Raw genomic sequence first — 23,468 nt, forward strand, 5'->3', positions numbered from 1 at the left:
TCCACAAGATGGAACTGAAAGCAAATTAATTTATAAAAAAAAAAAAAAAAAAAAAAAGAGAAAATTTACAGAAAACTTTGAACAGAAGAAAGGTGCCAAGACGCAGAGGAAGAGAAACACGGGGACATGAGGAACAAGGGGGCCTGGTAGGAGAGACCAAGAATTGGTGTAGAGCCTGGAATCACATCTGCTTTCACATCAAGGATGAGGAAGGGAGGAGCTAGAACTGGGACGCATGAATCCAGGGAGCAGAGCCAAGCTGTGAGCTGCAGGTCGGTACCACCTGAAGTTGGGCCCCCTTCTCTGCTGCTCCCAAATCCCTTTGACCTCATCTGGGGAACCCCTAGCTATCAGCTGAAGTTCTGATAGTCTGAGTGGGAAAAGGAAGAAGCTAGGGGGTGACCCACTGAGTCATAAGGAGGTGCTTAAGTGCTTTTTGTAAATTTTAGGTTTTTAAAATTCCTATCCTTTTATATAGGTCCCCTTTCTGTGCCTTCTCGGAGTCCAATGATACTGCCCAGGGAAGTGAGAAGAACAGCCCCTATTACCTACCACAGGAATCTTCAAAGATAGGTTTTCCCCACCAAATACACATACGACATCAACTAAGCAGGTGACTTTTAAAAACAAAAAAACCCCTGACATTCAGAGGGACATTCAGAGGGAAGGGGATCATTGGCTGAGCTGGGGTGGCCTAAAACAGCAACAAGGAGGAAGCAGTGGGAGAGATTAGTACGAATAAAATGGGGATGGAGTAGGTGAGGGGGGTTGACTCAGTCACTAACAAGGGGCTTGGGGAGATAGGTTCTGCCCCAGAATCTTAATTCCCCTTTCCTAAAGCTTACCACTACCCACCTCCCCAACCAAAATGTAAAAGTTGGTTAATTTTTAGGTTACAGGGAGCTCCAATGTGGCTTTTAAAAATCTCTCTACTTCCTTTAAGGACTTAGTTTTTTTTTTTTTTTTATCCATAGAAAATGCAGTAGTTTTGAGGGGGGTGCACCCTTAGAAGTGGTTAATTAGAACCTTGTATAAACACCTTTGCCCAGCCCTTCCTTTGGAGGACAGCATTCCCATCCTATCCTCTCCCAGACATTAGAAACATCTTTTAAACAGAAGTCCTTGAATAATCCGATATAAAAATGCATGCCTGTTAGGCATGGTGGGGGCTTTGGAGGGGCAGGAGGAGCTTTCCTTACGTAGTGATGAACTCTCCAGGCTGGGGAAGGGTCCCAGTGGTGGGGGAAGGGCTGTTCCTGGAACCGTGATCTCCATAGGGGGTGAAGGGGAAAGATGTCTGGCTGGCTCGTCATTGTGGAGGTGGCACAGGGGTGACCGTGCCTGGGCTTGGGGCCGTGGGGTCTGGAGGCAGGGGGGTGCCTGGGTCTGTGGAGAAAAGGAACATGAGTCAGGGCAAGCAAGAGAAAGGGGTCCAGACCAAGGCCACCACAAACACAGAACCAGGCATGGCATGCAGTGGGTGGGTAGATGAATGAGGTACCCACAATGTACAATTTCCTTCTCCCAATACCTTCTTGTACCTCACACTGGAAAAAACTGATATACCCCAAATCATCCTCCTGCCTCCAATGGAACTCTCTAAATGGGGCATTTGAACGTGTTGGGAACAAGCAAAGGAATGCCAATCCATCATCATGCAAACAAGTAGCTGTTTTTCAAGTTTACAACTGAGATGCTCTGTGCCACAGGACTCCTCCACCAGTGAAAAGCCCCAACATCATCCCAAAGGTGGCAGCTGCCAGGGTGGGAAATGGTGGTGGAGGACAGCCAGAGAGGCCCTTCCTCCTATATTCTAATTGTACCAGAGTGTTCAAGAAGGATTGTGGAAACTCTAGCACCTGACCCCTTCCCCCCATACTCCCACCCCTCCAGGTGGTTCCCTCTCCCTCACCCTTCTCCCTTCCTGGCCCCTTCTCACCTGGCAGTGGGCTGGCACTGGGCAGGAGGTTGCCCTGAACAGCTGCCACAATGGCAGGGCTCTGGGCTGCGGCGGATCCGAGCCCCGGCCCGAGAGGCAAGGAAGATGGCATGGTGGTGGTCGCCGGCAGGTTAGGATGTAGAGGGTTCGCCATGGACACAGGCAGGTTAGGTGGGGGGAGAGTGCCCGAGGCGAACGGGAGATGGTGGTGATGCCCATGCAGGTTAGGAGGAGGGGGAAGGTTAATACTGATGGAGTCAGCTAGACTACCAAATGGGATGATGGATGGAGCAGGAGGAGGAGGAGGCGGCATGCCAAAAGGCAAACCCAAAGGAGCATTACCCGCCACGCCTGGGTGCCCGCTGCCTGGCACTGCCCCTGGCATCATTGAGGGAGGAGTTTGTTGGTTGGGGAACGGTGAGGGGCCTGAGAACAAAGAGGAGAGATGGAGGTTAGAGGTATAAAATCTTACTTACCAACTCACTTTCACAGCAAGGATAATCTAGCCACTCCTTGGCACTACCTTCCCTTTTCCTGACAGAATAAGTAAATCCTTGAAACAAAATTCCAAAGTTCTGGGTTTGGGAAGGGATCCCTGCTGGCTTAGGGACATAACAGAGATAGGCCTATCTATAGAGATTGAGGCCAATCCTCATCTCCAGGCCCATCATGTATCCCTTTTGAGAACTGGGACGTTCACCTAGATCCCTCTAGCCAGCAAGAGTTCTGAAACGTATCACTTACCATGGGGTCCAGGGGGGGGTACCCCTGGTGGGACTGCCCCAGGCTGGGGGGCTCCAGCTGGTTGCTGCTGCTGTGGCCCTGCAGTTGACCCTGCCTGCCCAATCTGTTCAGAAGGGCCCAAGCTTCCAGGAGGGGCCCCACTGCCAGGAGCAGGGACCACAGAGGCTGGAGCCACAGCCAAGCCATGGACTGCGGGTGGCCCAGCAGCTCCTGTGGGGGGGATAGGCTGGGAGCCTGGGGGCAGGGTTGGCGGTGGCTGCTGCTGCTGTTGGTGCATCTGTTGGAAGTGCTGCTGCCGGGCCCTCATCTCCGCATACTTCAGCTGCTCCATGTGGAAGGCTTGTCTGTCAGCCAGGAGCTGCTGCCTCTGATACTCCAGCTGCCAGTGCCAATTGAGTATTGTTATCCGATTTTCAGAAGATCTCAAAGGCAAATGCCTTGCCCCCTGCTTTGTCTTCTTCTGAAAGATCCAGCCTCTCATTCAGCTGGTGCCCAAAATCTAAATCTTGTGCTTGTGATTCCTCTGTCCATCCCACCCACCTCTTGCGAATTCCCATGACCTTCATGTATCCTGGCTGCCCACATGGTTTCTCATTTCAAGGAAGTTAATCTGGTGGTAGCCCAGCTCATTTCAGCTCCAAAGTTTTGAACTTTCCATTACCTTGTTTTGGAAAATGCTTCCAGTGTCTCTTGTCAATTCAAGTTTTTTTCTTCCTTCAAAATTGGCTAACCATTCTTAGGAAGCTATCCCAGATCAATTCACTAGCCTCTGAGCTTTGGCTTTATTCTATAATCACTCAGGACTTAAACACTTGATTTAAAATCTCTTAATTTGAATTTGTCAGATTCTTTATGCTTTGTTAACTGTTTCTGATATCTCCATATTGTACATTTTGATGTCTCCAATTAAACTGTAAGTTCTCTGAGGGCAAGGTCCTTCTATTTCTTTCTTTCTTTTTTGAGACAGAGTCTCACACTCTGTTGCCTGGGGCTGGAGTGCCTTGGTGTCAGCTTAGCTCACAGCAACCTCAAACTCCTGGGCCTAAGCGATCCTTCTGCCTCAGCCTCCCAACTAGCTGAGACTACAGGCGCACATCACCATGCCTGGGCTAATTTTTTCTATTTTTAGTAGAGACAGGGTCTTGCTCTTGCTCAGGCTGGTCTTTAACTCCTGACCTTAAGCAATCTTCCCACCTTGGCCTCCCAGAATGTTAGGATTACAGGCGTGAGCCACCGCACCCGGCCTCTTCTATTTCTTTTTATGTTCTCTCGAACACACAAAATAGTTCAATACTTTGTCTATCCCATCCCCTTTCCAAGTTCACCTCCTGGATCCAAGGCCCTTAACCTCTTATCATCCCTTAAGCCCATTCAACCACTCAACAAATATTTATTTATTTATTGAGAGAGAGTCTCACTTTGTTGCCCAGGCTAGAGTGAGTGCTGTGGTATCTATCAGCCTAGTTCACAGCAACCTCAAACTCCTCGGCTCAAGTGATCCTACTGCCTCAGCCTCCTGAGTAGCTGGGACTACATGCATGTGCCACCATACCCGGCTAATTTTTTTGTGTGTATATATATATACATATATTTTTTTTTTCTTTTTTTTTTTTTAGTTGGTCAATTAATTTCTTTCTATTTTTAGTAGAGACGGGATCTCGCTCAGGCTGGTTTTGAACTCCTGACCTCAAGCAATCCGCCTGCCTCGGCCTCCCAGAGTGCTAGGATTACAGGTGGGAGCCACCAAACCCGGCCAACAAATACTTATTGAGAGCTTGCTGTGGGCCAAGCACTGACACTAAGGTCTAAAGGACCTTAGTGTCTAGGCTTCACTTGTGAGGCCACCTGTCCTTAACTGCCAGGGGCCAGCTCCCCCTGCCCTGGCTTACCCTCTTTTGCTTTGGAGCCCTGTCAGTCTCTGGCTTTCTGCACTGCTGCTTCCCTCACTCATTCTCTGTCACACACACAGCCCTCCAATTTTAAACTGAGGCACAGCTTGGTCTCAGGCGGGGTTCCAGGCTCCTGCTGACTCCCTAGGAGAGGCTACTCACTGCTTCTCGCTCCCGGTCCATGATCGTCTCTAGCTCTTCAAAGTGCCGGAGTTTGATCTCCAACTTTTTCATCTGGGTTTCCACCAGCAGGGCTACCAAAGATTTGATCTTCCTCTCCTCAACAGCAGCCAAGTGCTAGGAAGGAGAGGTGGGACACAATGTCAGTGGGAGGACCCAGCTGAAGACATTCCACGCGAGAGAAAGGTTGGGCAGAAGCTCACAGGTTTAAGAATGAACTTGCTGTGGTCACAACCCAAAGTCGTAAAGGCTGGACATTTTATTTATTTATTTTTTGAGACAGAGTCTCACTTGTTGCCCAGGCTATAGTGAGTGCCGTGGCGTCAGCCTAGCTCACAGCAACCTCAAACTCCTGGGTTTAAGCAATCCTGCTGCCTCAGGATCCCAGCTACAGCCCTGAGTAGCTGGGACTACAGGCATGCACCACCATGCCCGGCTAATGTTTTACACATATATATATGTAAAATATATATTACATACATATATTTGCTCTCGCTCAGGCTAGTTTTGAACTGACCTGGAGCAATCCACCCGCCTCAGCCTCCCAGAGTACTAGGATTACAGGCGTGAGCCACCGCGCCCGGCCCCAGGCTTGACATTTTAAAAGAACATGAAAAATAAGAGAGTGGCATAAGAAAAGACAGAGTCAAATAATGACAGGGCTAGAAACAGGCCCAATGGTAAAAAATTTATAAAGCTTAGAAAAGAGATGACTAACTCTTATCTCCTCTCAGGATAAAAATAAAAAGGAAACAGGCCAGCATTATTTAAGGGGTGAGCAAGGAAGGATTTCCTAAGTGAGATGGGGTTAGAGAAGTGGGCATCTTTCTCCCTGGGGTCTTGCCTCACCTTGGCCTTCACTGCAGCAGCAGCCAGGGCAGCAGCAGCGGCGGTGGACAGGTTGCCCTCGCCGATGTCCCGTTCCACCTTTGTCTTCCTTTCCCCCTCCGATTCCACCACTTCCTTAAGAACTTCCTCCTGCCCTTCCTTCGGCTCCTTCTCCTTCTCGGGATCAACTGGGACAGGATGAGAGTTGAGTTAGACTTAATAGTGTCACGTCTCTTTTCTGTACCCCCAAATCCTGTTCTTGGAAGCTCACCTATTGGGTCCCCATCACTCTTCTCTGACTCCTTCTCACTGTCGCCTTCCTTCCCTTTCTCTTCATCCTTCTTGGGAGCCTCACTGGTTTTCTCCTTTGCTTCCTCCTCTACAGCACCCCCTCCTTCTCGGGGTTCCTGAAGTCCCAGCAAAAGAAAGGGAGAGAACATCAGGGGTCAGGGTGACTAGGTCCCACACAAAGGGCCCATACCAGGACTGAATTTATTCCTCTTACTTTAGGGACAGCCCCATCCAAGACCAGCCCTGGCCCACCTGAGCTGAGCAGGACTAACTCCCCCATCTCCACAGGGCTGTGAGTGGCCCTTCCACTTCCCAGCCTGGGCGATCCCTCCGTACCTTGGGCTCCTTCTTCTCGTCTGTGGCTGGACCCTCTGCCCGTGCCTCATCATTCCCACTCTCCTCTGGGCCCGTGGGAGAAGAAAGGGAAACAGGGAATGTCTGATATAGAGTTTGTCTCTACAACACTTTTCTTTCTTTTTTTGGAGAACAGGTCTCGCTCTGTTGCCCAGGCTAAAGTGCAGTGATATTGTCACAACTCATTGCAACCTTAAACTCTTAGGCTCAAGTGATTCTCTTGCCTCAGCTTCCCAAGAAGCTGGGACTACAGGTGCGTGCCACCATGCCCATGTTATAGCTTCTCTGTAACACTTTTCTAACAGCCCCTTCTATCTGCCAAAATTTCCATGAGAGAACCAGTAGGCAGCCATGGCCCGAGGTAGTCCTGGGGAAAATAAAAACCCCAATTCTCCCGTTCACCTGTGTTCTGATGCCAACTTGAGGCAGGATGGCACAGGGAGTCCAGGTGGCTCTGACTTTTGGTGAAAAGGGAGAAACTGGGAACTTGCCAGGCCTTACCAATCCGCTCAGGTTCATCAGAGGTGGTTCCTGCAATGCCACTGCTTTCCAGACCGAAGGCTGGGTCCGCCTTGCCTGTTACTTTGGCTGCTTCCTCCACTTTCCGAACATGGGCCTCCACCAAGGCTGTGGGTACCTCTTCCTTCATTTTGGAGAACTCTTCTGTAAGACCCAGAGGGGATGAGGCTGGGAGTGGCACAGGTGGCAGTTCTGGCTATCCCTGTGAAAGTTTCCTCACAAGCCCATCTCTTCATCGAAGACCAGTATGGAGCCTAGACAGGTGCCTGAGCTGAGGCTGGCATAAACAAGGCCAGCAGCGCAGCCAAACTTGAGGGTTTCATGGTCTGAGTAACTAGCCCTTCAAATGCAAACTAAGAAGGCAAGACCCCTTCCCATTACCTAGGGCTGACTTCGCAGCAGCAGAGGCGACTCGGGGATCGACGACAGAGGCCAGGAAGGCAACAGTGCTCATAACAGGGTTGCCTGACTGACTGAAGGGGATGGGCTGGTAGGCCAGGGGGCCCAGGGAGGCCTCTGAGTCCTCCAGGTATGGGTCTTCAATGGGAAGTCGAAGAAAATGCAAGATGCACTCGTCCTGCGTGCGGCTTCCCACATGTTCGGATACTTTGTTCCAGTCATCTTTGTACATTTCCAGTGCCTGGTGGTAGTGGTGAAGACACAACTCCGCTTACTTAGCCACCTTCCTCGAAGGTCAACTCCCCCCATCCTACTAAGGGTAGCTGGCTTCAAAGCTCTCTGTGTTCTGGTATTTGTGTACTCTGCTGGGTCCAATGGGAATCTTGAAGTAGCACTAAGAAAGATATGGAGTTAATGAAATGGCCCAAATCCCTGGCCTGGAGCTGTGTCCTGGGGCAAGTGCAACAGGGATCAGGAAGGGGGAGAGACTGGGGTCAAGGTCATGCTCTGCTCACGCCAGACTCCACCATCTCTCCCCACTCTCAAATGCAGCTGGTAACGTGAATATTTCTGTTTTTGTAGAAGAACTCTCTTTTCTTTGCCCCAATTACCTCAAGGAGCAGCAGGGTCTCCTGTTCTGTCCACTCTCGAGTGGCACTAGCAGCAGCTTTGCTCTGCAGGGGAAACACAGGCAGGTCAGGAGAGAGTAGCCTTTGACCTCTGAGGAACAAAGGCTCTCCACCCCCAAAGTCAGCCCACATCTCATACCTTGGAGGGGACATTCTTTTTCGTGTACATGTCTGTGCGCAGCCCAAAGTTCTGCATGTCTGTTGGTTTCTCCTTGCCTTTGTCAGGAAAGTTGAGCATTTGTTGGGAAGCAGAGGTCTGCTATTTATGGAGGGGAAAGAAAGAGTTGAGTACAAGTGACCATTGGGAATCAGGGGCAGACAGAGAGAGAAAACAGACAGAAGGAGCTTCCTTCCCAAAGCCAGGGACACCCCTGGGTGGGACTTCCTCCCTTACTGCTGTAGCTCCTCTGCTCTCACGTCTCTTCTTCCGGGGCAGGGGCCCCCCAATAAAGGGGCAAATAAGAAGCCCAGCGGGGTCTGCACCCCACCTACCAGCTCTGGCTTGCCCTTAGCCGTCTCTGGCACCAGGTCATCCAGCTCTTTGCCCTTTCGCCCAGCCTTGGTATCAGCATCAACCTGGCGGCCCTGGGGGACAGAGCTTGGCGTCATGGAGGCTGGGCAGCAAATGAACAGGCCAAGGCCCTAGAGGCCTCAAGACCAACTGCTGGGTGGCCCACAAGCTCTGGGGGCACTCATGCCACTGTTCCATGTTCCCTTCATGATTAATTAGACATGTAGTTGGCATGATATCCATTTATATTCACATATATCTTTACAGGTTCTCTTAGGAGCTGGACAATTAGGTTCTAGTCCTAGATTTGGTACTCTGACCTTGGGCAAGCCACATAACTTTTCTCTTATTAACTTTTGTAATGGATGAAGTGGAAATGGAAAAAAATGGAGGTGATAATAATTATGAGGAAAAAAATGAAAAAAATGTGGAAAAGATGACAAAGTTTAAAAATTTCATGCAAGTTAATTTTAAGCTATTTTTCTCTATTTGCTCCATCCCCTACAGCCTGTCTGTTCCTTGAAGACAAGGAGCATCTCTTCCCCCTCAGCAAGTCCCCATAGCCTTAGGTGCAGAGGCTGAGAATGCTAAACACATGGGGCTGATTCCTGTGGCCCTTTATATCTCATGGAAAAGGAAGAAGCCTCAAAATACTCCTGAACCATTACCCTAAAAAAACCAGGAAAAGAAGTCCAAAGAAGCCCAGTCTTACCCAACCCATCCCATCCCCACAGCACCTCACCCTACCTGCGGGGTCTTGGGCTGAAGAGGCACCAGCCCCGATGGTGTGTCGGCCAAGACGTGGAAGTGAGAGGTGGGCGGAGGCCCCATTGGGGTTGGTCGACTCTCAGCATCCACCTGATAGTTAATAAGACCCCACTGTTCTAGGAAGGCATGGACCCTGTGAGGAGAGAGACAGAGAGAGGGTCACATGGGATAGCCAGAAAGGTGGCCCTTCTTACCCTCCCCTGGCCCTCTTTTCTGCCCACTTGGGAAATCCTACCTACTCCCATTGTTCACCCACCACCTAAATGCCAGCGACTCCCCAGTGTACATCTCCAGCCGGAACCTCTCTCTGTATTTACAACTATCTTTCAACTACAGATATGCTCCTTCTTTACTCTTCATTCCACACTTCAGAAAGCACCACTGCCATTCCCTCAAGTCACTCATTCCCCAAACCTGTATTTTGCCTTTCTCTAGAGATGACTTTTACTGCCAGTTCCCGTTTCTTGCTGGTATGTCTACTTCTGCCAAGACACAGCCAGAAGCAGTCACCCTCATGTACTCTCTTCCCCTCAGCTGCAAGACCCACCTCATGATGGCACAGACATCACCAGCCAGATTCCGGCGGCAGGCGGTGGAGGTGAGATATTCTTGTGGGTTGAGTCGGTACGTGTCAATCATGAAGTTTCGATAAGCCAGGTAGCTTAGAAGAGATAGAGAGAGATAAATAAGAGATAGAAAAGTAAATCTATGTTGAGGTCTGAGGGGTAGGAAGGATAAGACTAATGACTCCTATGTGAAAAAGATGGAAAAGATTATTTGATTTAAAGTCTGAGTGCTTGCTACATGCTAAATGCAAAGCATTCAAATATGTCTGTCTTTTCCTTGATGAGGTTTTTTAGTTAAATGAATCATCTCCTTGGCAATACTTGGGGATGTTTCATCCAACTTTTGAACAAGGAACCAGAAGGTAAGAAAAGGTGCCCTTGTTTCCAAACTCAGATGTTGAAAGGAAGTCCTCACCCATACATTAAAGCTGGTTAGCATGACATGGTAAAAAATATGTATGTTTTGAAGTTGGAAAGATCTAAGTTCAAATCCCAGTTCTACTATGATGGCCTTGGCAAGTTACTTCAATTATTTTATTTTATTTATTTATTTTTGAGACAGAGTCTTGCTCTGTCAAACAGGCTGGAGTGCACTGGTGTGATCATGGTTCACTATAACCTCCAACTCTCAGATTTGAGTGATCCTGCTGGCTTAGCCTCCCGAGTAGCTAGGACTACAGGTGTGTGCTGCCATACCTGGTTTATTTTAATTTTTTGTAGAGACAGGGTCTTGCTAAGTTGAAGCTGGTTTTGAATTCCTAGCCTCAAGTGATCTTCCCACCCTGGCCTCCCAAAGTGGTAGAATTATAGGAGTGAGCCAATGCACCCAGCCTACTTCAATTTTTTGAACCTCACTTTCCTCATCTATAAAATGGAATGAATAGTGAAAATTAGGTCTAAAAAGTACTATTACAGGCCGGGCATGGTGGCTCACGCCTGTAATCCTAGCACTCCGGGAGGCCGAGGCGGGCGGATTGCTGGAGGTCAGGAGTTCAAAACCAGCCTAAGCAAGAGCGAGACCCCGTCTCTACTATAAATAGAAAGAGATTAATTGGCCAACTAATATATATATATAAAATTAGCTGGGCATGGTGGCGCATGCCTGTAGTCCCAGCTACTCGGGAGGCTGAGGCAGGAGGATCGCTTGAGCCCAGGAGTTTGAGGTTGCTGTGAGCTAGGCTGACGCCACGGCACTCACTATAGCCTGGGCAACAAGCGAGACTCTGTCTCAAAAAATAAAAAGTACTATTACAGTGCCTGGCACAGCACAGGAACTCAAAAAGTGGTAACTATTACATTGTATAGGGTAAAGTTTGAGAACGTAAGCCAGATTAAAGGATTCAGATCCTGATTTTACTGTTTACTGGCTGTGTGACCTTATGCAAGTGACTTAGGCCCTCTATACTCCAGTTTCCTAATCTGTAAACTGAAGATGGAAATAGTAACTGCCTCTAAGGCTGATGTAAAGATTAAATTAGTCAATGAATGTTGGACACTTAGGCTAGTGCCTGGAAGATAGTAAGCTCTCAACAGATGTAGGCAATTACCATCATTTACTATTTTATACCAAGAGTTCAGTTCCTATTCCAGCTCTGCCAGTATGTTGAATTCATTTAATCTGATCACTATTTCTTTTTCCTTCGTTTTCACACATACTGCTTTCCCCAGGAAGAAGAGGAGAGAACCATACCAAGCTATGGGGAAAAAATATGGAAGGAAGAAAAGATGGACCCAGAGACAGGAAGCTGAGGAACAGCTGGGAAGAAAACTCATTCAGTTGTCAATCTCACACACCTCACCTTGAATTTATCCGAAGTATCCCTAACTACAGGAGATTGCCAAGTCTCATCCAAAGCCAAGTGGGTTTGGCCTGAGGCAAAACTTAGAAGGAGATGAAAACTTCTAAGACCCAAGCCAGTACTTTACATAATACTTCTCTCCCACAGAGCCCTTCCTTAATTCATAGACTTGGGTCTGCTCTTAGTTCCTTCTCTTGTTTTTCTGTCAAAACCTACTCTCAGGACCCTGCCTGGTAATAGTCATTTACACTTTAATCCAAGCTATTATTTGTGCTAGGACTATCTGCATTATAAACAGTATTAGGAAATATGGATTAAAAGGTTTTGTACTCTGTTAAAAGAATAAGGCCAGGTCTCGTGGCTCAGGCCTGCAATCCTAGCACTCTGGGAGGCCGAGGCAGGAGAGGCAGGCAGATTGCTTGAGGTCAGGAGTTCGAGACCAGCCTTAGCAAGAGCCAGACCCCGTCTCTACTGAAAAATAGAAAACAAAAATTAGCCAGATAACTAAAAATAGAAAAAATTAGTTGGGTGTGGTGGCTTGGTGGCTCCTGCCTGTGGTCCCAGCTACTCGGGAGGTTAAGGCAGGACGACTGCTTGAGCCCAGGAGTTGGAGACTGTTGTGAGCTAGGCTGAATCAATGGCACTCTACCCAGGGCAACAGAATAAGACTTTGTCACCAAAAAAAAAAGAAAGAAAAAAAAAATTGAAGCATTAGAGCAGGTAATTGTTTTGTACAGAACATGTGTCCAAGTGGTGGGCTGGGACTGCCTAAAGGCAGATACCTTGTTTTTGTAAGCCTAGCACAGTGCATGGCTCATGGAAGGAGCTCAAGAAAGGTTTGCTAACCTGAATGTTTTTGGATCAGGAAGGGTGGCTGGGGACAGGAGAGAGAAAAAGAATCATGAGCTGTGATTTCCTTACATCTCTGGAGTCTTGGACTTGTTCTTCCCGTTAAAAAACTCTGGGAGAGCCCTCCGCTCAATGGCATGGACGCTGCAAGAGAAGCCAGAGTGGTTTCAGGAGATGGGAGCCGTGAAGGAAGGAAAAGCTTAGAAAGTAGAGTGGGAAAACAGCAAGAAACTATAGGACGGAATTAGATGCTTGGGGAAAACTTCCCACCAGGGCTATAAGACTTAAAAAGAGGCCAGGAACTCTTCTAAAACTGAAGAGTACCCTAGTCTATCTGGCTGAGAAACATGTAACTTATTTATAGGAGGCAAGATGGGGAACAGCTCACTAGAGGCAAGAAAATAAGGACTCAGAAGTTGGAGTAACAATACCTATTATAGTCAAACCAGGCTGCATAGCTGGGAATAATGATGTGGTGGGTCTGTTCAGTCACATTGTCCTCATGCAGGTCTGGATTCTTGGTCTGCTCCCCTTTGTTCCCCGTACTGTTCTCATCCTCATCCTATGAGTATGAAGGCTGTTGGACACTCAGCATTTCCATTTTCCCCCTAGCAACCCTCCGCTTCTTCCATACCCCAGGAATGCGGACACTAAAGATAGGTGATAGGAGTAAGCAGTCATGGGCCCCAGGACTCTGAAAGGGTCAGAGTTTTGAGCAATAGCTAGAATTACTCTAGGGTAGGAGTAGTCTGGGCAGTGAAAGGTTCTGGGCAGAAGGAACTTTATAATCACAAATCAGAATCACATAGAGAGGTAGGGCCTCTCTAAACTGGCTCCACCTTGCCCGTGGTCTCCATGCTCTCATCCTCCTGTTCATCTGAAACAGAAAGATAGCAAGATATAAGGCTGGAACCTCCTAAGGAACAGGCAAGCCCTACCAAAAAGTCTCGGCGAGCTAGGGGAAAGGCAGCAGCAGCTGAGCCCTCCCCCGCCCGCAGCCCTGACTGTCTTGCCCAAGAAGCTCCCGTCTTACCCAGGTCAGTCATGGTGCCGCCTTTGACTGGGGCTGACTCTGAGTCCTTCTTAGTGTTGACTGCCAGAAAAGAGTCATTTTATCAGACAGATTCTGCCTAATTCAAACCCTCACCTGTCCACTTTTTTTGTTGTTTTTTTTGAGACAAGGTCTCACTCTGTCGCCCCAGCTAGAGTGCAGTGGCATTATCATAGCCCACTGCCGCCTTGAACTCCTAGGCTCAAGTAATCCTCCTGCCTCAGCTTCCTGACTATCTGGGACTACTGGCATGTGCCACCATGCCTGGCTAATTTTAAAATTTACAGAGACAGGGTCTTATTATGTGGCTCAGGCTGGTCTCAAACTCCTAGCCTCAAGTGATCCCTCAGCCCCCAAAGTGCTGGAAGTACAGGCCTTCACCACTCTTAATATTTTTAGAGATTCTCATTTCTCCAAAAATTTTCTCTAGCTGATCACAAATTATAGTAACTCTTTCCAGTTAAAATCACTCTAGGGCTTGAAACTCATTTGGTACTTTTCTCCTTCTTCAACCCAAAATTAATTTACTTTCTTTTTGTACATTCATAAATCATTCTCTAGGCCCTTATCTCAGACTATGTGTCTGTAAGCTCTCCATGGACTGAGACTGGGTCTGACCAAGTCACTCTGTAGAGGAGTGGTTAGATCTTATACATTTTTGAAATCAGAGGACACTTTCCCCAACTGAATTCATATATGAAAGCTAAGGAAGAAACACAGGTAGAGAGGAGGGCTGATTTATGAGGGAGTGGAAGCAAGAACTCCTCTCTCTTAGTGGCACCCCTAATGCCACCCGTGAAATACACTCCTGGAATACTTGGGGCTAGTCTATGAAATATAGACTGCAGACCAGTATTATAGAGCAATGGTCTCCAAATCGGTTTCTCAAATAGGATGTAAAAGATGACCCACTGGAATACAGAAAGAGAATATCAGAACTTCTCTTTATATCTGTTTTTATTATTTTTCACATTTTTCCATTTTTTTTTAGATATGTTTGCATTGGTTTACCAAGTTCCTAGAGCAGTGGTTTAACAGTTCATGTATATAATTTGTGCTCAGATGTATTTTACTGATGGGAGTGCATAATCAAACAGAATTTGGAGACAACTATCAGGTACAAAGCACAGTCCACAACTCAGATATAAAGTTAGAGGGTGTCCATGGTTATAAAAATAATTTTAAAAACCAGCTAAATTTAAGAGAAAGATCCTCTAGACCTGGAGCTGGACCTAGGAAATCTGCTCACACATGGGGTTTGGCACAGTAGGGGCAGGACAGGGAGTGGGGGTGGTCCCAGGAGCTTGGCCTGGCCTGTACCTGTCTTGGGCAGTGTCACCTCTTCTACGTTGGGGACTGGTGAGGGCTCATCCATGTCCTTTGTCAGGTCTTCTTGCTCCTCTTCTCTGTGGCCACGCTTGGACTTGGTGTAAGGTGTTGAGGGACTGGAAAGGAAAGAGAATGAAAGAGGAGCCAGTCATCCTTAGACAAGGAGCCCCTGGAAACTGAAGTTCAGGGAAAGGAAGCAAAAGAACTCCAAGGGTAGAGCTGAGCACAAACTGAAACCAGTAACTACAGAGTAATGCGAAGTGGCAGAGGCTTTTCATTTAATTAGCACTCTCTGAGTATACCAGTAGCTGGGACTGGAACTAACAACTGAGTAGGTACATAAGATCTCCTCATCTTCCCTCTCCGGACACCTGCAATATCATGGCATACCCAGGTCAGGGCCAGGTGGTCAAAGGAAGGGATTTCTTTCTCCTTTCAACATGGGGAGTAGAGAATGAATGTGGGGGCAAGTTAGGGCTGGCATACCCTTTCTTAGCATTTTTCTTCTTAGCTTCTGGGGTTGGTGAAGGAGATGGGGAGCGCTTCCTCTTCTTATAGTTCCCCCCTTTCTTGTCCCGTCGATCTGAATCTGGGCTGTTCACCTACAGTTTGGAGATTTGGGACAAATGTGAGCCTAAAATCCCCAGTGAAGACTTGTTCTGAGACTTATGCTAAGGGCTCCAAGAAGAAGGAACAGGATTTTCACCTCATCTGTCAATGTCCTAGCTGAAATCTTCTTTCGGCGGGAGACAGGGTTTTTGTCATCATTTACTTCATAGTCTTCTTCGTTCATCCATTCATTGAAGGTGTCAGTATCCAGGATCCACTTTGCATGAACCTAAAGTACAAAGGCAGACCATGCTGCAGGGAAGCCTGGAAGCCACAGTTCTGTTTGTGGACCCTTAACAGAAAAAGCCTAGGGCACAGGAGCCTCTGTTTCACCTCTAAAGAGTGGTCTGGTCCTGGCATTCTTCTTGGGGCAGGGGGTATAAGAAAAGCTCACCTTCCTAGGTTTCTCAGGAGTTGGAGCATCTTCCACAGATGCTTCAATTTCACTGGCTGGAATCCATGTGTCATAACTGCCATGGGAAGTGAATCGTGAAGTAGAATCAATGGGATGGAATAGTGGAAAAGTAAAGTGCAGATCTTTTACCATTTCCATTTACAAAAAGTATTGGGTTGTTGGCTTATTTTTTGGTATGATTATATTTCCAATTAATATTGGGATTCTTTTCATTATAAAGTAATAAAACCACATTATAAAACACTTAAAAAATAGAGAACAAAAAGAATTACCCTAACATTACTACTCATGACACTCAATATGTTTTCCCCAGTAATGTTTTCTGTATAATTTTGTTTTTACATAATTGCAATCATACCAGGTTTTTTTCTTTTTTTTTGAGACAGAGTCTCACTTTGTTGCCCTGGCTAGAGTGCACTGGTGTCATCACACCTCACTGCAACTTCAAATTACTCAAAGGATTACTCAAGTAATCCTCCTGCCTCAGCCTCCTGAGTACCTGGAGGTACCTGCCTCAGCCTCCTGAGTACCTGGGACTATAGGGGTGCCTAGCTAATTTTTTAATTTTTTGTAGAGATGGGGTCTCACTATGTTATTCAGGCTGGTCTTGAACTCCTGGGCTCAAGTGATCCTCTCACCTTGGCCTCCTAACGTGCTAGGATTATAGGTGTGAGCCACCACACCTGGCTACTAGATGTTATTTGTTACTTTTTGCAGTTAATATATATATATTTTTTTTTTGAGACAGAGTCTCACTTTATTGCCCAGGCTAGAGTGAGTGCCATGGCGTCAGCCTAGCTCACAGCAACCTCACAGTCCTGGGCTCAAGCGATCCTCCTGCCTCAGCCTCCTAAGTAGCTGGGACTACAGGCATGCACCACCACGCCCGGCAAATTTTTTTTTCTATATATATTAGTTGGCCAATTAATTTCTTTCCATTTATAGTAGAGACGGGGGTCTCACTCTTGCTCAGGCTGGTTTTGAACTCCTGAACTCGAGCGATCCGCCCGCCTCGGCCTCCCAGAGTGCTAGGATTACAGGCGTGAGCCACCTCGCCCGGCACTTTTTGCAGTTAATATTGATCTATAAATTATCCATGTTATTTCATATGACTTCACAGGCTGCATAAGAGCCCACTGAGCAGATATACAAATTTACTGAAACACTTTCTCCTATTGTTAGACATTTATATTGTTTCTAAAATTTACTTATCAAAAATTATAATGGAGTAACCATTTCACACATAAACCCCTAATCCTTTTAGTGTAGTCTTGTCCAGTAAGTCTAAACCTCCCCCAAGACAGAGGATTCACCTAACAGGTGAGGAAAGCAAATTAACTGACCTAAGAACAACCCCAAAAGAGTGCCTTCTAGGCACTCTTGATGTTCTAGGGCTTCTGGGTCTGGCACTTGTACTTAAACTTACCTCAGGAACCCATCCTCACCTGTCAGGATAGTAGCCCCAGTGCAGAAGAACCTGCTTATCCCTCTTCATGACTGGTCGTACCCATTCCTCTGGGGATAGAGACAGACAAGAAGGTAGAGACATAAGCTAAAGGGGGGCACAAAAAATAACTCTGTTCAAAAGCTTTAATTAAGCACTCTCCTGTTGTAGCAGGGGAGTTGGTAATAGGAACTTTTTTTTTTTTTGAGACAGAGTCTTGCTTTGTTGCCCAGGCTAGAGTGAGTGCTGTGGCGTCAGCCTACCTCACAGCAACCTCAAACTCCTAGGCTCAAGAAATCCTGCTGCCTTAGCCTCCCAAGTAGCTGGAACTACAGGCATGTGCCACCATGCCCTGCTAATTTTTTCTATATATATTAGTTGGCCAATTAATTTCTTTCTATTTATAGTAGAGACGGGGTCTCACTCTTGCTCAGGCTGGTTTCAAATTCCTGACCTGGAGCAATCTACCCGCCTCGGCCGCCCAGAGTGCTAGGATTACAGGCATGAGCCACCATGCCAGGCCATGATAATAGGAACTTAAGATGGTAGGAGGATTCAAGGATGAAAGGAGCAGAGCCCAGGACCTGCATGGTGATCTGAGTAGTTTTCTGCCTCCTAGTCCAAGCCACCCACTGCAGTGGCCAGGAAAACCCAGGTCTCACCTTCTTCTAGGTTCCCTGGGACAGGATACACAACATGGGAGGCATTGTTCTTATCCTCAGTGACTGTTCCCTGCATGGCAGAAGGAAAAACAGGTAAATATGAGGTCTCTTCTGTATTACTCATAGGTGTAAATAAACCAACAGAAGATGTAGCCACAGATCTGCCTTCCTAATCAGATTTTGCTTAGAATGGTATTAAAGTTAGTTTGTATTCTCTAAGCATATACCAGTTGAGTGGCAGAGGGAAACAGCTGGGATTGTGCTAATAATGGAGAAAAGTCTAAGAAGTAAAAATTGCTACAGATAATCCTCTGAACAGATATCTACACATGGGAAATTTAAAGTTGGCTATATGTCCCTATCGATGACATCTGCTCATTATTATAAAGTATCAAAGAGCAAGGATTTCACTTATCTGAAATCAGGCAATCTCTAGCTCAGTGGAAGTAGATGCTATTTTTTTCCTAGGCCAACACATTCTTTAGGAACAGTAATCTAAACCCCTTAGGACTGGGAAATGAGAGAAGCAGGCAGGAAAAAAGAAACTCAAGGCTTTAACTCTAGTCTTTTTCCAAGTAGACACAGCCACCTTTGCAGTAGAACACAAGAAAATTCAGGGCTGCTTGTCAGTATGGAAAGCATTTGGAAAAGTGTCATGGGGTTTCTGAAATCTTTCCTGACCAATCCACTTACCTGGTGTCTCTTGATAATGTCCTTTAATTTCCCTAGCAGTTTGGGCTCAATTTCTGGGCACAGAAAAATGTTAGGTCGAGATAGGCAATTATTCTGTAGAGAGAAGAAATAGATGGGATGAGATTATAGGAAAGGGGTGTTTGGGATTCTCATTGAGGGAAGAGAGATGACGGGGAGGTTCCTATTACCTGCACCAAAGACTTCTCAATGGTCATGAACATTTCCACATTGCGGTCCATGCGTGATGGATTCTGGAAATCGTAACGCCGCCTTGTGAAGAGGCAATAATCTAATAAGTGGCATAGCTCAGATCTGGGGATAAGGTGAGGGTTTGTGACTTCTTAACATGGGAAATTAGGAGGCAATCTTGCTCACAGCTGTTGCCAAAAGCACCTGGGATCTGAGGTTCACTGATCTAAACTCTATGAATCACTCTGTGCTTAGTCCAAATGAACAAAAAGAAGCTTGAGATGCCAACTTACAAATCCCTTTTCCTCTTCAAAACACACACACACTCTCTCTCTCTCTCTCACACACACACACACACACACACACACTCACTCACTCTTGGAGACTATTTTGGCTCTAACTCCCAGCCACTTTTCTGACCTAGTAAGTCAGGTCTACAGACCTAGTAACATAATAGACTCATAAGAATTTCTACCTGAAAGACCCCAGGGAATCATAAAGGAGGGAGTCCCTCTAAATTAAATGTAAGATACATAGAATGAAGGCATCTCACCATCCCTGGTCACTCTTGAATTTGTAGGCAGCTGCCAGTATGTGGCACAGGGAGCCTCCTGCTTTGAAATCTAAGAAACACTTGATCTACAAAATCAAGACAGGGAAGAAACATGTAAGAGTTCCACTGTAAATTCTCTTATTACTTAATAATTCTTTCACAAAATCCCATGCTGAACTTATCTTCCTCTCAAAGGTGGAATTCTTTAACCCTTGTGCCATTGTATCAAGTGGCCCAAAAGAGAGAGAGAAAGAAACCAATATTCAGAAAGCATCACCTTGTGCAAACACTTTTCTGAGTTACCTCATTTATCATTACAGAAGCCCTGAAAGGTAGGCTTATTAATCCCATCTAGAGATGAAGGACCCAAGACTCATAAAGGTTGCCTAAGATCATAAAGCCATCAAATGGCAAAGTAAGGACTTGAACACAAGCCTGTGCAAATCTAAACTGCATACCCTTTTAACCATGCCATGAGAGACTTATGAACTGAGCCCAGATGCTCAGAGACAACTTGCTTCACAAATTATTACTAAGACAAAAGGAATGGAAAATTAGGGACTATGTCAAGCCATTAATGGCCTGACCAGGGACAGGGATGGTAAGAAATAACCCAAATCTCAAAAGTTACAAAATTTATAAATATTGTTTAAAAATACAATTCCCTCTTCAGTTTGGAGGATTCAACCCCTTGCTTCTGCACTCACCGGCAGTTTAGTGAGTGGTGCATTGCTGACGTGTTTGCCAAAAACTTCTTCCTGAAACTGTAGCAACTGTACAACCAGGCTAGACAGGGACTTGTTGGTAGGTGGTTCAGCTTGTATATACTAGGGAAAGAGAAGGAAAGGAAAGAAAAATAGATCCCAGATAAATTGCTCATTATCTCCCATATTTCTTCCCCAGGGGCTCTAAAAGCAGCTGGGGTAGAGAAAATAGTGCCTTTCTCTCCCCCTGCCCCTTGTCTCTATAAAGAAAATGGCAGAAGGGAGGCACTGGATACTCCTAACTAGGAAGTTGAAATTCTGCAGCCACCAGCTCAGGTTGCCAGTGTTGGGTGCCGGGGGTGAGGGACGCTTTCTACTCTTTCTCAGCTACACCCTGAAATTCGAGTTGTAGGACCCTATTTCTTGGCACCTAATCTCCACTAAGGGTTGTAAAATTCTGAAGGTTTATGGAGTTCAGGTCATGGAAGCAATACTTTCAGGGCTCTAAGTGAGACAACTGTATATTTTTGGGGGGAACTCTGTGAAAAGCCATGCTTCTCCCTATAAGGTAGCCTAACAAGAAAGGTGCAAGGAGGTGAGGTAGGGCAAGCAGACTGGAGACAGTGAACTTATGCATTTGGGTTTTGAAAATGTCTTCACAGGCCCTCCTAGATGGGAAGGACCATTTATTACCCAGCCTGATGGAGAGGAGCAAGACAATTAACTGTCCTTTTTGAGGAAAGTATATCTGAGACAAGCAACCCTGTGCCTTCTTAAACACTTCCATATTATGCCACCTAGCATCCTAGCCTTCTGTTTTAATTTAAAACTGAGCCAGGAGGCTTTCTCTTTACCTTTTGACCCCTGTTTCCTACTCAGAGTAGAGAGTATCTCTCAGTGGGAGGTGTAAAGAGATCTGTGAAAGGGAAAGGTAAATGACAAAGAGCTAAGAGCAGGAAAGCTGAATCAGGTCACAGTTGTCAATCCCCCCAGGGCCAGAGACTAAGCCCCTAGCCTGATCTCCCTTCAAAAGGTCAAAGGTAGAAGCCTGGGCACCAGAGCCTCATGCTAAGGTACAGACAAGCCACAGAAACAGCAGCTGTTTGTCAGCATTCTAACACCCAGAGAGACCCTGAAAGCAAGGCCAGGCTCAACCAGCATCAGTGGGGAGTTCTAAATCACTCAACTCACTTCTGACAGATGGCAAAGCTGGGCAGGAAGAACTAGGGAGCTGAGAGAAAGCCAGAAAGAGAGCCCCTAACTGGGGGTAGTGAGAAGGAAGAGAGGCAGACCACCTCTAGAGAAAAAACCAGGCCTAGAGACAAAGAAGACACCAGGAAGAGGTTTGGTGGAAAAGACAGGTAAGGATTCTTGAACCCTTTGTTCACTCCCTTAGCATCTCCAGTTATGGGGTAGGGAGGTGAGGAGCTAGAGATATAAAGCTCACTTTAGCCTCTGGACCCCAATCCCAAGGCATTGCAAAGCTAGGTTGCAGGGTGACAGCATTGTGAAGGTAGGGAATGGTTTAAGACGGGGCCGCTGCCCAGGAACTCCTATACCCTGACTCCTTGAGAGGTTTTGTGGCCCCTTAGATAAAGGTGGGGAATGAGCGGTGGAGACAGGTGATCCCAGGGTGGGGACCCTTTTCAGGCTGATGAACAGCCAACGGCCTGTTCTGTGGCTGTTTACTCTCCTGCTTTCATCATCTCTGAACATACACAAAGCACGGGGGAGGCCTCAGCCCCGCCGGTACCTGGTTCTGTGGGGAGCTCTGGCGGGCGCTGAGGCGGGCACGCTGGGAGCAACGGGGGAGAGGGGTAGAGCCCATTCGGCACTCAGGCCACCCCCGGCCCGCCGCCTCCCTCAGAAAAGCAGGGAAGGCGAAGGCGAAGGCGAAGGCGAAGGCTCAGGGAGGGTGGGCTGCTGGCACCTGGGCCCGCCGGGCAGTGGAGAAAAACAAGGGACAAGAGGGCGCAGCAGTGGGGGCGGGGGCTGGAGGCAGAAGCCGGGGGTGCGGGTAAGAGAGCTGGGGGAGGGGCGCGGGCGCTGGGGGCTGCTCGCGCGGCCGCGGAGGAGGGGCCGGGGCGGCTGGAGGGTGGGCAGGATGCGGGGGGGCTGACGGGCCGCGGTCCCTTTGTCCCTCCTCCGGTCCCCGCGAGGCCCTGCCCGCGTACCTTCTTGTAGTTCTTGCCGAGCCAGAGGCGTACGTTGTCGAACTGGGTCACGGTGTCCGTGGCCTCGTAGTACTTCACGTTGGGGCCGCCGTCCTTCTTCCGCACCGCCATCTTCTCGGGCTCCAGCCCCGCCGCCGCCCGCCCCGCTCAGCTCAACTCCCGCCTCCTCCGCCTCCTCCTCCGCCCGCCTCCCGCCGCCTCCCGCCGCCGCGGCCGCCGCCTCTCGTTGCCTGGGCCGGCCCCGGTGCGTGCAGCGCCCCCTGCCGGCAGGCCTGGCGCGGCAACGGAGCGCCTGGCGCGGGGCCGACCCTGGCGGCCTTCCTGGCGGCGACGGTAGGAGGCAACTCCTTCCTGGAGGGGGCGCCATTCTCCAGAGATCGCTCTTCACCAGACGCGAAACCCTTTCCCTCTTTTTGCCTCTCAGCCCGAGAGTGGGATACCTCTCTATCCCAGCCCAAGGAGCCCCAGCCCATAGCGCCGAGTGGCCCTCACTTTGCACATTCCTAACCCCATGGAGCCCCTAATCCCAAGGAACCCCAAACCCCTTTCCCCAAGAAGTTCCTTCCTTTCATCCATTCCCAGGAGCTCCTCATTGAAACTCTTCCCCAGTCTCCCTCACCCCTTACGCCTTGTCCCACCCAGTACAGTACCCCCTCTCACTTCTCAACTCGAGAAGTCCCAAAGTCGCCATCCTGGGGGCCCAGTCCCTTCCCTCGACTGCTTCCTCCACAGGTCTCGCCATCTCCTCCTAAACAAGTTTGCGCTCCTTGAGACCCCAACTCTTCCCTAGGCTGGAGACCCTCACCTTCCCTCCTTGGGTCACCCGGTCCACCGGACCCTTTTCTTTTGCATGGCGCATAGGAGAGGTAAGGAGCGAGGGGTGGGAGTCCCAGAGTGTGTGTGCCTGGGTTGGGGCCCTTGTCGCTGCCATCCACTCTGCCCCGTGGTAATGCGGACCCCTTCTGTAAGCGCGCTGAAAGGTGCGGTTTTGGAAGTCACGGTGGCCGAGTGGTTAAGGCGTTGGACTCGAAATCCAATGGGGTTTCCCCGCACAGGTTCGAATCCTGTTCGTGACGGAATGTTTTTTTTTCTCCTTCCCACCCTTGTAAGTAAGGGAATCCCAGTCCTCGCACGTGTCTTTCCGGTACTTCCCTTTCTGTCTGGAAAAGGGAAGCCAAAAGGTCTTACCCCTGGATTTGAGAGGGATGGGGTAGCATTAGAAAGCTGAATTATCCATAACAATTTTGGCTGCTAGGATACAAGACACTTTCGGAATTCTATTAACTTCATGCTTGTTAGCAGAGCTTTGGCGCATGTTTCCTTCTTTTGGGGGGACAGCAAAGGATTTGGTTGAAGAAGGGTTAAGTTTTGTTTGAGAAT

At 48.0% G+C, this 23,468-nt stretch overlaps 1 protein-coding gene and 1 non-coding gene across 6 annotated transcripts; one reads left to right on the forward strand and one right to left on the reverse strand.

Annotated features, from left to right (window-relative positions):
• Positions 1-16: 16 nt before the first annotated feature.
• On the reverse strand, positions 17-22,314 carry SMARCC2 (SWI/SNF related BAF chromatin remodeling complex subunit C2). Of its 5 annotated transcripts, none has more exons than XM_012753412.3 (29): positions 22,089-22,314; positions 19,918-20,037; positions 19,211-19,296; positions 18,657-18,738; positions 18,469-18,561; positions 17,776-17,845; positions 17,115-17,184; positions 15,649-15,724; positions 15,352-15,483; positions 15,132-15,247; positions 14,637-14,761; positions 13,299-13,358; positions 13,105-13,142; positions 12,697-12,827; positions 12,338-12,409; positions 9,599-9,712; positions 9,031-9,184; positions 8,265-8,357; positions 7,912-8,028; positions 7,755-7,817; positions 7,126-7,384; positions 6,727-6,888; positions 6,208-6,272; positions 5,852-5,987; positions 5,602-5,768; positions 4,735-4,869; positions 2,684-3,062; positions 1,940-2,365; positions 17-1,386 (listed from the first exon to the last, which is right to left on the reverse strand). In XM_012753412.3, the coding sequence occupies exons 1-29, from the start codon at positions 22,197-22,199 to the stop codon at positions 1,310-1,312; spliced, it is 3,729 nt and encodes a 1,242-aa protein (XP_012608866.2). In that variant the 5' UTR covers positions 22,200-22,314; the 3' UTR covers positions 17-1,309. The 5 variants fall into 5 exon arrangements, with proteins under 5 accessions (XP_012608866.2, XP_012608911.2, XP_012608858.2 ...); XM_012753457.3 differs by having other exon boundaries at positions 2,282-2,365; positions 7,912-8,031; XM_012753404.3 differs by having other exon boundaries at positions 7,912-8,031.
• Positions 22,315-23,082: 768 nt separating this feature from the next.
• On the forward strand, positions 23,083-23,164 carry TRNAS-CGA (transfer RNA serine (anticodon CGA)). Its single transcript has one exon. It is a non-coding gene; the product is annotated as a tRNA-Ser (tRNA).
• Positions 23,165-23,468: the final 304 nt, after the last annotated feature.

The sequence above is a fragment of the Microcebus murinus genome, chromosome 10, assembly GCF_040939455.1.
Source record: "Microcebus murinus isolate Inina chromosome 10, M.murinus_Inina_mat1.0, whole genome shotgun sequence".
In the NCBI taxonomy this organism is placed as follows: domain Eukaryota; kingdom Metazoa; phylum Chordata; class Mammalia; order Primates; family Cheirogaleidae; genus Microcebus; species Microcebus murinus.

What these genes read in the sequence shown, in the direction of transcription:
- SMARCC2 (XM_012753404.3), bottom strand. Translation starts at nt 22,199, where the DNA reads ATGGCGGTGCGGAAGAAGGACGGCGGCCCCAACGTGAAGTACTACGAG. An exon ending in CTCCTGAGAAACCTAGGAAG is followed by an intron (nt 15,484 to 15,648) that starts GTGAGCTTTTCT and finishes TTTGTACTTTAG; the next exon opens with GTTCATGCAAAGTGGATCCT. An exon ending in AGACCCTGCTGCTCCTTGAG is followed by an intron (nt 7,385 to 7,754) that starts GTAATTGGGGCA and finishes CACTACCACCAG; the next exon opens with GCACTGGAAATGTACAAAGA.